At 44.3% G+C, this 13,807-nt stretch overlaps 1 protein-coding gene across 1 annotated transcript in view; it reads right to left on the reverse strand.

Annotated features, from left to right (window-relative positions):
- The window catches only part of LOC146870586 (copine-8-like), a 1,950,277-nt gene that overhangs the window by 1,835,329 nt on the left and 101,141 nt on the right, over positions 1 to 13,807 (reverse strand). Inside the window, exon 3 of the mRNA XM_085643269.1 lies at positions 4,129 to 4,139. Coding sequence (XP_085499395.1) covers positions 4,129 to 4,139 — 11 coding nt within the window. The remainder of the gene's footprint in view (positions 1 to 4,128; positions 4,140 to 13,807) is intronic.

Below are 13,807 nucleotides of genomic sequence, written 5' to 3' on the forward strand. Positions count from 1 at the left end.
ATTAAGAAGTCTTTTCTTGCACTTTTTCGTCGAACAGCACGTCACAGAGACCGGTCTGTGTGCAACCCATTAATAAAACAAATTGCACCTCTGCCAGTGGCATAGTGTTAACATTTGTTGAAATAGTGCCAAGAAACACGCTTATGCTGTTTGTGAGCGCTATAAAACTCATAAATTGTACCTATTTCAGCTGCACGCAAGTTACCAACTGAAGCGTGTTACAATAGCGCTTAATGGAAGGTTCTTGCTCTTCATCTGATGTGTACATAAAATGAAAAGCATGTCATGCTTTGTTAGCACTGGAGTCGTAGAAGAATATGGAAGGATTTGCTGTCTTCGTCTTACTTTTCTCATCTTGGTCTCTTTCAATCTTACTTTCATTAATCTTGCAGTTAAGTTACTAACTTTTCCTACTTATGCCTACTTCTGATTTTTGTTTCTACTCATATGTTGCATACTTCCTCTTACTGTGCTACGTAACCTCTTAATTTTACCTTTCTCTTACACCTCATATTTGTTCCCACTCTTACGTTTTATTATTCCAACATACTCTTGCTTCCACTTACAATTTATTACGCCTATTTCCTCCTGCTCTTACTCATTTCTCCTCTTACTCCTATTACGTCTTCTAACTGCTATTCTTACTTTTGCTACCGTATTTACCAATGCCCTTATTACCATTAACTTAGTCCTACCTACTCCTACTTACACTCTTACTCCTGCATACTCCTACTTGAACCTACCTTCCACTACTTTTACATCTAAATACTTCAGCTCTTCTGCTTAGCCCTTCTTATGCCTATTCTTACTCATACTTGGGAGAGGAGTTGGCCTAACGGCTAGGGCGGTCGACCTCGAATCTGGGGAACAGGGTTCGAGTTTCAACAATGACGCTGAACATCCTGTGATTCTGGGCAAATCACTTAATCTACCTGTGCCTAACAAATATGAATATGTCCTCATGTAACGCAACTGGTGCTCATGTAAAGCGCTATGATACCCGATACGGGTCAAGTTCGAGCTATATAAAACTCCATAAAATAAATAAAAATAAAAAAAATGAACAGGATCTGCTCGGTCGCATTGGAAGGTAAACAAGCATTTGCAATGCAATTGGTCTCGCATTTGTGAGAGTTAGAGCTATTGACATTGTAAAGGACAGTGTATTTTACCTATGTGTTTTCTGCTTGGAGTGGAGTGAATGTGTGTGGTGTCAAGTGGACATATGTGGTTTGGATTGGAATTGTTAGTTGTGGAATTGTATTGTGTGGATTGGATCTGTGTAGCGAAATAATGTAATTATGTGGATAGTAATTGTGTGGTATTGAGTGTACTGGAATTATGTGGAGTGGGATTGTGTGTCATGGAGTGGGATTGTGTGTCTTGGAATGAGATTATCTGGAATGGTATTTTGCGTTGTGGAGTAGTATGTAGTGGAGTTTACTAATGTGGTGTGCTGTTAAATATTATAGCATGATGTGGAATTTTGTGGTGTAGATTGGATGTATGTGGTGTGTTATGTAATTCTGTTGTTGGTTTGAATTATGTAGTTTGTTGTTGAATTATGTGGTGTGGAATGGAAATGTGTAGAGTTGAAATGTGTGACGTGGAAGTGTTCGCTGCTGGGTGAAAATTATGTTGAGTGGTATTATGAGGCATGGTGTGAAGTGTAGTTATGTGGAATGTTGCTACGTGACAGACTGGATTTATGTGGAGTGTATTTATGCAATATGGATGAGAGCATAATTATGTGGAGGTTAATTATGTGGTGCTGAGTGGTATTATGTGGAGTAATTATGTGTGATGAATTGTGTGGGGATGAATTGTGGAATTGTGACGTGTGGAATTATGTGGCATGGTGTGGTGTATAATTGTGCGGAGTGGAATTATGTAGCATTTTGCAGAGTTGTATTTTGTGGAGGGTAATTCTGTGTTTTGGAGTTGCGTGTAAATATGTTGTGTGACGTATAATTATATAGGGTGAAGTGGAATTATGTGTACTTGAATTGTGTAGTGTGGAGTGTAATTATGTGGTTTGGAGTTATATTAAGTGGTGTGGAATGTTATTATGTGATGTGGAATTATGAGGTATGGAGTGAAGTAGAAATATATGTTTTTTCATATTTAGGATTGTAATTATGCGGTATGGAATGTAGGGTTAAATTATTTATAGTTGAATAGTGTGGCATGGAATTATGAGAGGTTCAAATGTGCTGAGTTTGGTAGAATTAGGTAGCGTGGATTTGAGCAAGCTGTGCACGCTAAGGCTTTTATGTCATGGGGTATAAAGTTGACGATTGTCTATTTTTCCTTGTAAAAATAATTTGGGCTGTTTCTTTACCTTCCGGTACATTTCTGAACAATTTGTTAAGCTAAATTGTGATGTTTCTTTTTGTGCGTATGCAGGAAAGAACGAGTGTATGTGGAATGTTGCTACGTGGCATAGACTAGATTTATGTGGAGTATATTTATGCAATATGGATGAGAGCATAATTATGTGGAGGTTAATTATGTGGTGCTGAGTGGTATTATGTGGAGTAATTATGTGTGATGAATTGTGTGGGGATGAATTGTGGAATTGTGAGACGTGTGGAATTATGTGGCATGGTGTGGTGTATAATTGTGCGGAGTGGAATTATGTAGCATGTTGCAGAGTTGTATTTTGTGGAGGGTAATTCTGTGTTTTAAAGTTGAGTGTAAATATGTTGTGTGACGTATAATTATATAGGTTGAAGTGGAATTATGTATACTTAAATTTTGTTGTGTGGAGTGTAATTATGTGGTTTGGAGTGCTATTAAGTTGTGTGGAATGTTATTATGTGATGTGGACTTATGTGGTATGGAGTGAAGTAGAAATATATGTTTTTTCATTTTTAGGATTGTAATTATGTGGTATGGAATGTAGGGTTAAATTATTTATAGTTGAATTGTGTGGCATGGAATTATGAGATGTTCAAATGTGCTGAGTTTGGTAGAATTAGGTAGCGTGGATTTGAGCAAGCTGTGCACGCTAAGGCTTTTATGTCATGGGGTATAAAGTTGACGATTGTCTATTTTTCTTTGTAAAAATTATTTGGGCTGTTTCTTTACCTTCCGGTACATTTCTGAACAATTTGTTTAGCTAAATTGTAATGTTGCTTTGTGTGCGCATGCAGGGAAGAACGAGTGTATGCAAAAAATCATCCTATGTCTCAGTATTAACTTCCACACCTCTAAACAATAATCCCAATCCTAGAATGAGTTATCCGTTTGCTTTACAACAGTTAGTAAAACAAGGAAGTGCTTTGCGAGTCTGTAAGTAGCAAAGGTTTTAAAGGGACTTGTTTTTGTGCAAAGTATTGGTTTTCCCAGTTCAAGGAAGGGATAAAAAAATATCTTCAGATAATAATAGGGGTGACAGGATGGTGCGATAGCAGAATATTGATTTGGGTGGATCTGGCGAGGACTGCGGGCAGCAAGTGCTTGATACGCTATTTGCATAAGAAAATACTATATTTTTTTTTCGTTATCCTCCATTAGTTATTAGTAAGGAAGGGGGAAGAGAAGCGTTCACCAACAGCATTCGGTTAGTCTTAGGGACACAAAGAATGCTGTGGTCTGTGGTAGATGGCGCCCAGAAGGCATACGTATATGTATCAGGAGCTGCCAAAGAAAGGAAGTGGAAATGCGCTTTAGATGTTGCCGGTATTGATGGCTCCTGTGCGGTTGCAGACTTCGCTGGGCTGACAGTTGGTGGGGAAATGCTACATTGTCATTGTAGGTTTAATTCATGAATTGCTCATTCTCTCTGGTGTTTGTCCTTGGGGTACTTGTTGACTGGTGCTACATATGGGATCTGGTTTGCCTTTGACAGCAGGTATGGTTTAGTGGGGTACATAGTGTAAATTTATGTTGGCGTGAGGAAACAAAAATCTGACCCTTTGTACATTTGATATTATTGTGTGCATCATGCAGAGGATGAAAAGTAGCAGGAACGGCTTTGATGCCATATAGGCTAGCAGGAAGAAATGTTTTGAGGTGGTCAGTTGCAGAGATTGTTCAACATTTTTAAAACTTCCATAGTGGCATTGGGGAGGCCAGCAGCTGAAAGGCTCTGTATTTACTGGTAGGTAGTGGTTAGATGGTGACCGGTCATCAGTCTTTCTGTGGGTGATGGACAGGGGAGCAGTAGGCGGCGGTCACAGGTTTGCAGTGACATCCGAGGGGTGGTTTTAAAGGCGGGCAGAAAAGCATAATTGCGGGTTTCATAGGGGTGAGGGTAGAGTGTAATGGATGAGTTAGTTGCAGGCACGACGGAAGTGATCTGAGTTTGGAGGTGGTTAACTGAGCGGGCTTCGTTGAAGGTGGGTCATCAAGTAGGAGGATGTGTTTGGTGGGCCGGCTGGAGGCAGTGTTATGTAACTTTGCTGGAGGGCGCAGCAGCATTTACTGATGTATGTAAATCGCTCGATGAGAGGGCGGATGTGACCAATAGAGGAACCAGAATCCTTTTTTTATGGCTGGGGTGAGCCCCTGCAGTATGGCGGGTCGCTGGCCTGAGGGCTCTTGACTGGCGAGGAGAATGGGGGGCCCCCTCCATGTACTTTGCAGGGGGGCCCCCTCAAGTTTCGTTACGCCACTGAGCAGTTACAAGATCCATGAGTAAGGTTGATGATGACGTCTTGGCAGCTATAGCTGCTACAGATAAGGGAGGTAATTATCCAAGAGGATTCCCTTCCAAATACTCTTATCATTTAAACCCTGATAACGTTCCCTATGTGACAATTAATAACGGTGAGAGGTTGATTCCCAACGCAGACCACAGGCTTACACTGATAATCGCAGCACACAAGGGCATGGCCTCGGCGCATGCTGGTGTGTCTGCTACAGTCAGTATCCTGCAACTACGTTACTGGTTGCGTGGCTTATATAAACAAACACGTACTTATTTGCTTTCTTGTGACATTTGCCAGAAAATCAAGCCGTCTACTGTGACTCGTCCACCACAAACACCGCTATGCATATCCAATAAACCATTTGCTTGTGTTTATTTGGATCACTGCGGTCCATTTTCTTCTAATACTGCCAATAAATTCACATTAGTTGCAGTTGATTCGTGCACACGTTTTCTATGGGTTTGGCCACAACACAGCGCTGACGCTCGAACTGTAGTCAGGAATTTGCGTGTCTTTGTGGGAATTTTTGCAGTGGGCACCCTACATTCGGACCAGGGTCCGGCGTTCGCCTCTAAGGCGTACAAAGAATCCATGCGGTCTTTGGGGGTGCAAATCAAATTTCCGTCTCCATACCGACCTGAGGGCAATTCTGTTGTGGAGCGAATGAACCGTGACTTAAAGCAATCCTTAACAGCTAGAGTCCTAGGTACTGACAGGAACTGGCTCGCCCATTTGTATAGCGTACAACGTGCACTTAATAATCTCCCTAGAAGCCCTCTGTGTGGGCGGACCCCTTACGAATTGCTCTTTAGCATGAAAATGTTTGTGCCAGACCTTGATGGTGTAGACCAGTCTAGCAAAACAACATTTACCTGCCGCTGCTGATGGTGCACTGCAAATTCCAGTGATCGGCTGGCTGCCTAAAATTGGAGAACTGGTCAGAGAGAAGGTGGAGAACAAAAAAGAATTTGGTCTATCATATCGAGCTCCGGTTCCAGTGCTGGGCGTGCAGGGAACACGTCCAGTAATTTTACCACCACTTCCAGGTCGCGAGGACAACAGATACGTCTCAATTGATAATGTCAAGCTACAACATCTGTCCGATTCTGAATAGTTTGCCTCCGGCATCTTCATATGCCACTATTCCAGGATCCTGACACTGGCGTAGAGATGGACTCTGTTGCTAATCTTGTGCTGGCCCTAGAATCCTCAGATGTTAATGATGAACAAGAATATACTTACCCTACAAGTGAATCTTTGCCTGGGTTCAATGCTGCAGCAAGGAACGAATCACGTTTTTCCTTTGACTCTCATTCAACATAGACTTTAATCCCATCAAAATGTACAATTTTTATCTCCTGGTTTAAACGCACTTATTTGGTTCCCCCATGGATATATTTTTGGCTGGTGCTCATTCTTATTTTTCTATTTATGTCCATTGGTTTTGTGACAGTATTTTGTCTTTTGATCAATGGACACTACCTTAAAGAACGCTCTGCTGTAGAACTGCTGGATGGAACTTTGGCCCCGCATTCTTCATCGTACATCATGAAGAGGGACCGGACTTTCGTCAACATTACAGCCTGGCTAGTTACGGATGGAATAGTTTGGGATACAGTCCTGTTTCAAATACATGGTTCGACAGAGATTGTTAATTTTCCAAATGTACTTTGTGTCTCAATGGGTGATGTGGTTAAATATAACATACGTTCGGATAACTGGGATGAGCGGGCAATACAATCTCTGTTTTCAGATTTAAAATATTATGCAGCATTTGATGCTGAAGACTTGTATTTGAATAGTGAAAATTATGCTGACTTGTTATGCTATCAGCATTATGGCCACCATTATTTGCACAAAGCATCTACTTTTAGAGCTATTATTAATTACACACAATGGGAACATTGCCCCGCGCCACCGATAGGGAGTTCCAAAACCCTGTTAGATAAATTTACATATTTTAGGAGTTTTGATAAGTCGAACCCTGAGTCTTACTATTTTAACTTGAATTCTAAATCAAATTCGAAAGTTATGCTTACCCACATTAAATTGTTATACTCTGATTCCTTCATCCTTAAATTGGCGGTGGGTGGCTATGATCATTGGAAAGATACAGTTGATTTGAAATCAGTTTGGGGTTCCAAAACCTGGCAAGTGCAGGGCACAGAAGCTTTGTATCGTGCATGTCTTATACCAACACAAATACTGTTTTTGAACAATTCTATCTATCAGACTACTTGTCTGGGTTTAGCTACGGCTAAACAACTGAAGACTCCTGCTTTTCCTTCCCTTGCCGAATATCGAGACTGGAATGTTACTACCAATTATACATTTGAGGAGTTGTAGTCTTTATTTACAAATGCAACATTTAATATCTCGAATCTTGACTCTATGGGGTGGTTGGTTTGGCAGACCAGTGCAGATGCATGCCAAATGCGTTTCCATAACAGGGCTCCAGGTTACACACAGGATAGGCCTGATCCACGTTTTTCAACAAGACATTCAGTTACAACATATTCTGTTGGTAAATTATGTCAAACATGGTTACAACACTCTACCTTAACTTCTGTTAAACAGCATTTGTCAATGTTATCGAATGATGTGGATTTATCAGATTTCATAAAAGGCCTGATTGGCCCAAGGCCTAAACGATGGCTATATGCAGTTTACAATGAAATTTGGAAAATGTCTCAAATTGAAGCTGCGTCACGTTTGAGGGCTATAGACCAAGCTAATCTTGAAAAAGTTCTTGCTGTGGTAGATAACAGAATTAATACCCTTTCTTCCAGGATATACACATTGGATAATATTCTTTCTTCTGTTGTTGATATTGTACAGGATGATGTATCTGTGTTATATCATGGTCAGAACCAATTGCGCTCTATTATGCAGTTAGCATGGACCTTGCAGACACTTAAAATGGGTCGCGTGCCATGGAAATATGTAAACACGTCCTCTTTGTTTTTGCCTTTTAATTTGACTGAAAGACAACAGTCTATGTCCATGAAAGAGGCCACTTATACCCTTTTACAAATAGAAAAATTAGACCCTTTACCATTCTCAGTAGCGGAAGCAAACTCTGCTGTTTGGCTCTTTCATGGGGTTATAGCACTGCTGTGCTCCTTATTTAAATTTACATCATGCATGACATTTTTTCCCCTAGGCCGCTATGAACCATTAGGAAATTCGTTCATGCGTGAAGTTTGGACACACCCTTGTGTGCAAAAATATACAATTGCACGGCGCTTGCAATTTAGAGGCGCCTAATCTAGCGTGAATTTTGAAAGGAAAACCCGTCCCCAGGATTAAGCCAACATTCAAACTGTTGTCTAACGGCAGTTATTTACTTCTGAATAATGAAAAATGCTGCGGCATGCTGATAGGCATACCGTACATTGTGACTGTGTCACAGCGTGTCATTAGCTGCAAAAATGTGCTGTTTCCTCCACAACGTGGGATTCCCCATATCTCAATTTGGCCTTCAATTCCGACCTTGAAGGCAGAGTTCGGCAAGCTGAGCCGAAAAAGAGGTTTATTGTCCCAGAAGGAAGTTTCTCTCCCTTCTGCCCATGAGACCTATGTCTTGCAGGTGGCTAATACAAGAACAGAAGTTCAAGCACTTTTAAACACTGACCTCCCACAACATTTTGGTGAGCTAATACGTTCTATCTTCAATGCTTCGTATACAACGGGCATGGCTCATTTTTTTAAAACTGTGGGCTCTGGCCTTGTAACCTCTTTTCATACTATTTTTGGTGTGATCCCGGCTTTCAGTCATTCTATTTTTTCCAGTGTCTTCAGCGGGTTCCCACTAATACTCGCCTTAGCTGTCGGGGTCTTCGTATTGATCTGCCTACTCAGGAATGGCTGCCCCTCTTGTGGTTGTTCAGAACCCGGCCCAGCTACAGCTGCTTCGTAACCGCATGCTTCAGTGCTACGGTACTTTGCCACTGGCCACTCTAAGCGTGGCTTATAATCTGTCTTTACGATTTCCATGGTACACTTGTGTGCAACCAGTTTTCTCATGCTTGGAATGTCCTTTCCAATGGGCTTTGGATATCTGCCTCACAAACACAGCGTCTCCTGACCCGGCCTTTGACTTACTGATGAGCCCTCTAGTATCTCATGGGCAGGACTGTTCCAGTATGGGTCTGATGGCCTGTGCAGCTACTCTCGGAGTGCTAGCTCAGTGGGATATCGGTGCAGCAGCACATGATTTCCTACAACGGAGTTACATTGAGTACCACGCAAGTTGCCCACCGATGGTGCTGGAAGCACCCATCATTAATGAGCATGTGTGCTCTTTTGAATTGCTTAACTGGATGGCGTCTACATTTTCAGACGATGACAATAATTTCCTGTTGGAAGTGGTCGCCACTTTTTGTGCTTACACGCTGATGGATTAATAAGACCAGGCCACCCAGACATTTTTTTTATTATTATTTTACTTCTTCTCCTTTTCAGTATTTTTTATTTCTTTACTGGCTACCATTCTTCACTTCCTGGTCCCACAAGCTCTTGTTGGTCAGACTTTTTGAACTCTGTGTTCTACTTCGATCAGTCTGTGTAGGACTGCTCAAGGGGAGGGTGTCGTGAGGGTTTATGGGTGCCAGCAGACGTTGCTAAGTTAGCATTAGTTTGTGCTCTGCATCACCGCCATCTTATTATTATTATATTTGGGTTTGTAAAGCGCACAGATACCCAGGGGTTTCCCGGCGCTGACAGAGGAAAAGAAGCAGGGAGACAAAAGATGGGAGAAGATTAAGCAGAGAAAAGCCAGGTTTTCAGGCCTTTCCTGAATTTCAGGTAGCAAGTTTCAAAGCGCAAAGAAATGGGGAGTGTGTTCCAGAGTGATGGCGCCAGATAGGAGAAGGAGCGACCACCAACTCTGGTGCGTTTGAAACGGGGCACGGAGAAGGTGCCAAAAGAGGAGGATCTGAGGGTGCGCACTGGACAGTACGGTTGAACCACAATGGAAAGGTAGGGGGGGGGAGTTGCCTGTTTTAATCCGGTGCATATAGCAGAGGGCTTTGAATTTTGCTCTTGATTCGATGCGCAGCCAGTGAAGGCTGCGCAGGGAAACGGTGGCAGAGGCAGTTCTGGGCAGGTTGCAGAGCAGGCGAGCGGCCATGTTTTGCACCACCTGTAATTTACGTGTTACCTCCTTGCTAGCCCCAAGGAGGAGCACGTTACCGTAGTCTAACCTGGAGGTTACTAAAGCCTGGACCACAGTTCTTTGGGTGTCTGGCGGAAGCATCCATGCTATTTTTCTCAGCCACCGCATGATATTAGTACAGGTGGCTGAGACTTTCACAACATGCTGCTTCATGGACAGTTGGTTGTCAAATGTAACTCCCAGGTTGCGAGTCTTGGTGGATGGAACCGGCAGGGGACCCATTTGCTGAGGCCAATGCTTAGGGCCCCAGAGAGAGGTGTCAGGACCGAATAGAAGGAGTTCGGTTTTGTCGCCGTTTAGTTTTAGTTTATTGGTCTGCATCCAGTTGGCAATATTAATGAGCCCAGATCGGAGAGATGAAATGGGGGCGTGTTTATTAGAAGAGAGAGAAAAAATGATTTGGGTGTCGTCCGCGTATGAAAATATAGAGAGACCAGATTGTTCTGCCAGAGAGGCGAGAGGACTGACATAAATATTGAAGAAAAGGGGGCTCAAGATAGAGCCCTGGGGTACACCGTGTGGGGACGGGAGGGCAATGGAGGCAGAAGTGGAGGAAAAGACCTGAAAAGTGCGTGCGGACAGAAAACTGGCGATCCAGGCTAGAGCAGTGCCATGGATACCAGCGGCCTTTAGGGTGGAGAGGAGGATGTCATGGGAGACGGTGTCGAACGCAGCGCTTAAGTCCAACAGGATAAGCGCCACCGTCTCCCCTCTGTCCACCTGCTCTCTGATAGCCTCTGTGACACCTAAGAGGGTGGATTCGGTGGAGAATCCAGCCCTGAAGCCAGACTGGGATGGGTGTAGGAATTTCGTGTCCTCAATGTGAGAGGAGAGGCAGAGGTTGATGTGTTTTTCTAATACCTTGGACAGGCAAGGGAGTAGAGATATGGGTCGGAAATTAGAAGGGTTGTTGGGATCGGCGTTAGTTTTTTTGAGAAGGGGAACCACCATGGCGTGTTTCCAAACTGCAGGAACGGTGGCTTCCGACAGAGATGCGTTCAGGAGGGCTAGGATGGGTAAAAGAGCGGGAGTGTCAAGGGTGCTTAGAATTTGAGGGGACATGGCATCAAGTGGGGAGCCAGATTTGATTTTAGCCATGAGTTTAAAGAAGAGTTCTAAAGAGATCGGATCCCATTTGTCAATGGAAGTGTGAGGGGCAAGGGTAGTAGTATCCTGGGGGAAGGTGGTGTCAGGATCTGTACTGGGGGGGTTGTCCAATGCTCGTGGGGAGGCATCAAAACCGGCATAGATGCGGTCTATTTTCTCCGTGAAAAATTCAGCAAGTGTATTGCATTGGACTGTGTCCAAACAGGGGGCTTTTGGCGAGTTTGATTGTCCAGAAAGTTCTTGGACTGCTCTAAAAAGAGCTTTTGGACGGTTTTGGGCTGATAGAATAGAGGTGTTTACATAGTTTGCCCTGGCAGATTTGCACAGGGAGTGGTAGTATCGAAGTTCCGTTTTATAAATTTCTTTATCATTGGGGGAATACTCAGATCTCCATATGCGTTCAAGTTTCTTGCACTTGGATTTGGCGCATTTGAGTTGGTCATTAAACCAGGGGGCGGGGGGGGGGGGGGTAAAGTTTTGTTTTCCATTTCGGGCCGGGAGACAGATGTCAATGGCTGAAGAAAGCCATGTGTTAATTAAACTCATCTTTGGTAGTGATATTGTTGGGTAGAGAGGGTAGGGTTGTGACAAGCTGGCGATTCAGTTGTGGCAGATTGAGTTTTTTCCAGTTTCTATTCGGTCTGAGGGTCTGAATGTGAACTGGTGGACCGACAATAGCACTAGTCAAGATGTTAAATTCGACAATGTAGTGGTCGGACCAGGTAATAGGTTTGGAAGGGAGGCAGGTGATGACGTCAAGGTTCGAAAAGATGGGGTCAAGTAGATTACATGCCTTGTGTGTAGGGCCAGTGTTGTGAAGATGTAGATTAAGAGCGGCCAAATCTTGAAGAAGGTGTGTACAGATAGGGCAGAGTGTGTTGTTAAAGTGGATATTAAGATCGCCAAGGAGAAGAAAGTTCGAGGTTTGCATCAATAGAGGAGCTATATTTTCCGATAAAGATGAGTCCCATGTGCCAGCAACGCCCGGAGGACGATAGAGTAAAACGCCCGACAGGGTGTAGTTAGGATTCAATAATAGTTTGAAGCAACCAGCTTCGCAGTTGGGTATGGCTAAATCTTCCCACTTACATGAGTAAGTCCGTTTGTATATAATGGCAATGCCACTTCCCTCCTTGCCCGGTCTGTTACGGCTCACATAGGTGTAGTTGTTAGGGAGAGCTGTGGCAATGTCAGGTCCCGTGCAGTCGTTCAGCCAGGTTTCTGTCAAGAACAGGGCCGCCGGACTGTCGGAAACCAAAAGATCAAAAATGTTCCTCTTATGCTTAGGCAGGGACCTGCAATTCAAGCTCAGAAAAGTAAAATCGGTGGAATGATGTGTGGGGGAGGGGATGACTTGACATGGGGAGGGCTTCCAAAACGTAGAACTGGGGATATGGGTAAGTGAGGGTACTGAGATTAGAGTCAGGGAGCAAACCTGGCAAGATGTAGGGGCGTCCATAGGCCGTAGACAGGGGCAAGTGTTGTTTATAGGGGGACGAAGAGATCGCAAGGCATGGCTAGAGTAGTAAAGCCTGGGGTTAGTGGGGTGCGGAGCAGGGGGGGTGGCCCCTGGTCCCGTCTGATCGCGGACGGGCGCAGGCGGGCTTAACTTAGGCGCAACATCGGGGCGAAGTCGGCGCCCCCGCTGCGCCCGTCCGCTGCGCCTCCGCCACTCCCCCATATTAAATAGTCCGCTGTAGAGGGTGGCTAGTCCAATCACCTTCCCCGTAGCGCTGAGGGCGGAAGTGCCGCTTCCAGGGACTCGCCGCTCTAGCGGCACAAAGCCGAGGCGGATCGAGTCCGAGTGGGATGAAGAACACAGACAAGTAATCTCTTAATCAGATTTTCAGTAAAAACACAGTATGCAATTTTAAAATATCAGCTTTAAAATGTCAGCTTCCTAGGAGCGAAGTAGCATGGCAGCCTGCGCTGCTTCTTAATCTCTAGATGTGCCCGGTCACGATCACGTGACTTAAATAGCCTATGGGAAGCCACGAGGCGAGGGCGGCTAGTCCAATCACCTTCCCCGTAGCGCTGAGGGCGGAAGTGCCGCTTCCAGGGACTCGCCGCTCTAGCGGCACAAAGCCGAGGCGGATCGAGTCCGAGCGGGATGAAGAACACAGACAAGTAATCTCTTAATCAGATTTTCAGTAAAAACACAGTATGCAATTTTAAAATATCAGCTTTAAAATGTCAGCTTCCTAGGAGCGAAGTAGCATGGCAGCCTGCGCTGCTTCTTAATCTCTAGATGTGCCCGGTCACGATCACGTGACTTAAATAGCCTATGGGAAGCCACGAGGCGAGGGCGGCTAGTCCAATCACCTTCCCCGTAGCGCTGAGGGCGGAAGTGCCGCTTCCAGGGACTCGCCGCTCTAGCGGCACTAAGCCGAGGCGGATCGAGTCCGAGCGGGATGAAGAACACAGACAAGTAATCTCTTAATCAGATTTTCAGTAAAAACACAGTATGCAATTTAAAAATATCAGCTTTAAAATGTCAGCTTCCTAGGAGCGAAGTAGCATGGCAGCCTGCGCTGCTTCTTAATCTCTAGATGTTGCCGCTTATGCACACAACACTACATGCCTTGGTTCCCGTAAACACCTCTGCTCGTGCTGTTTCACATCTGTACATTGTGTTCAAGGACAGAAAACAACTTCACTGGTTAATCGGCTTTGGTCCGTCCCACACACATACAGACATAACATGGAACACAGCTGCGCTACTGACTTTTTGGGTGATTTTAATATGGCAAGAGATGCAAGTTAACAAAGACTTGGGAGAAAACCTTTCCAGAGGAAGAGCTGTGCTTGTCCGGAGATGTAAATCCTATCATCTAAGACTTGAGGTAGGGGGTTCCGCTGTCCAAGCCCA

This window comes from Triturus cristatus, chromosome 1_1 (genome assembly GCF_964204655.1).
Source record: "Triturus cristatus chromosome 1_1, aTriCri1.1, whole genome shotgun sequence".
Classification (NCBI taxonomy): Eukaryota; Metazoa; Chordata; class Amphibia; order Caudata; family Salamandridae; genus Triturus; species Triturus cristatus.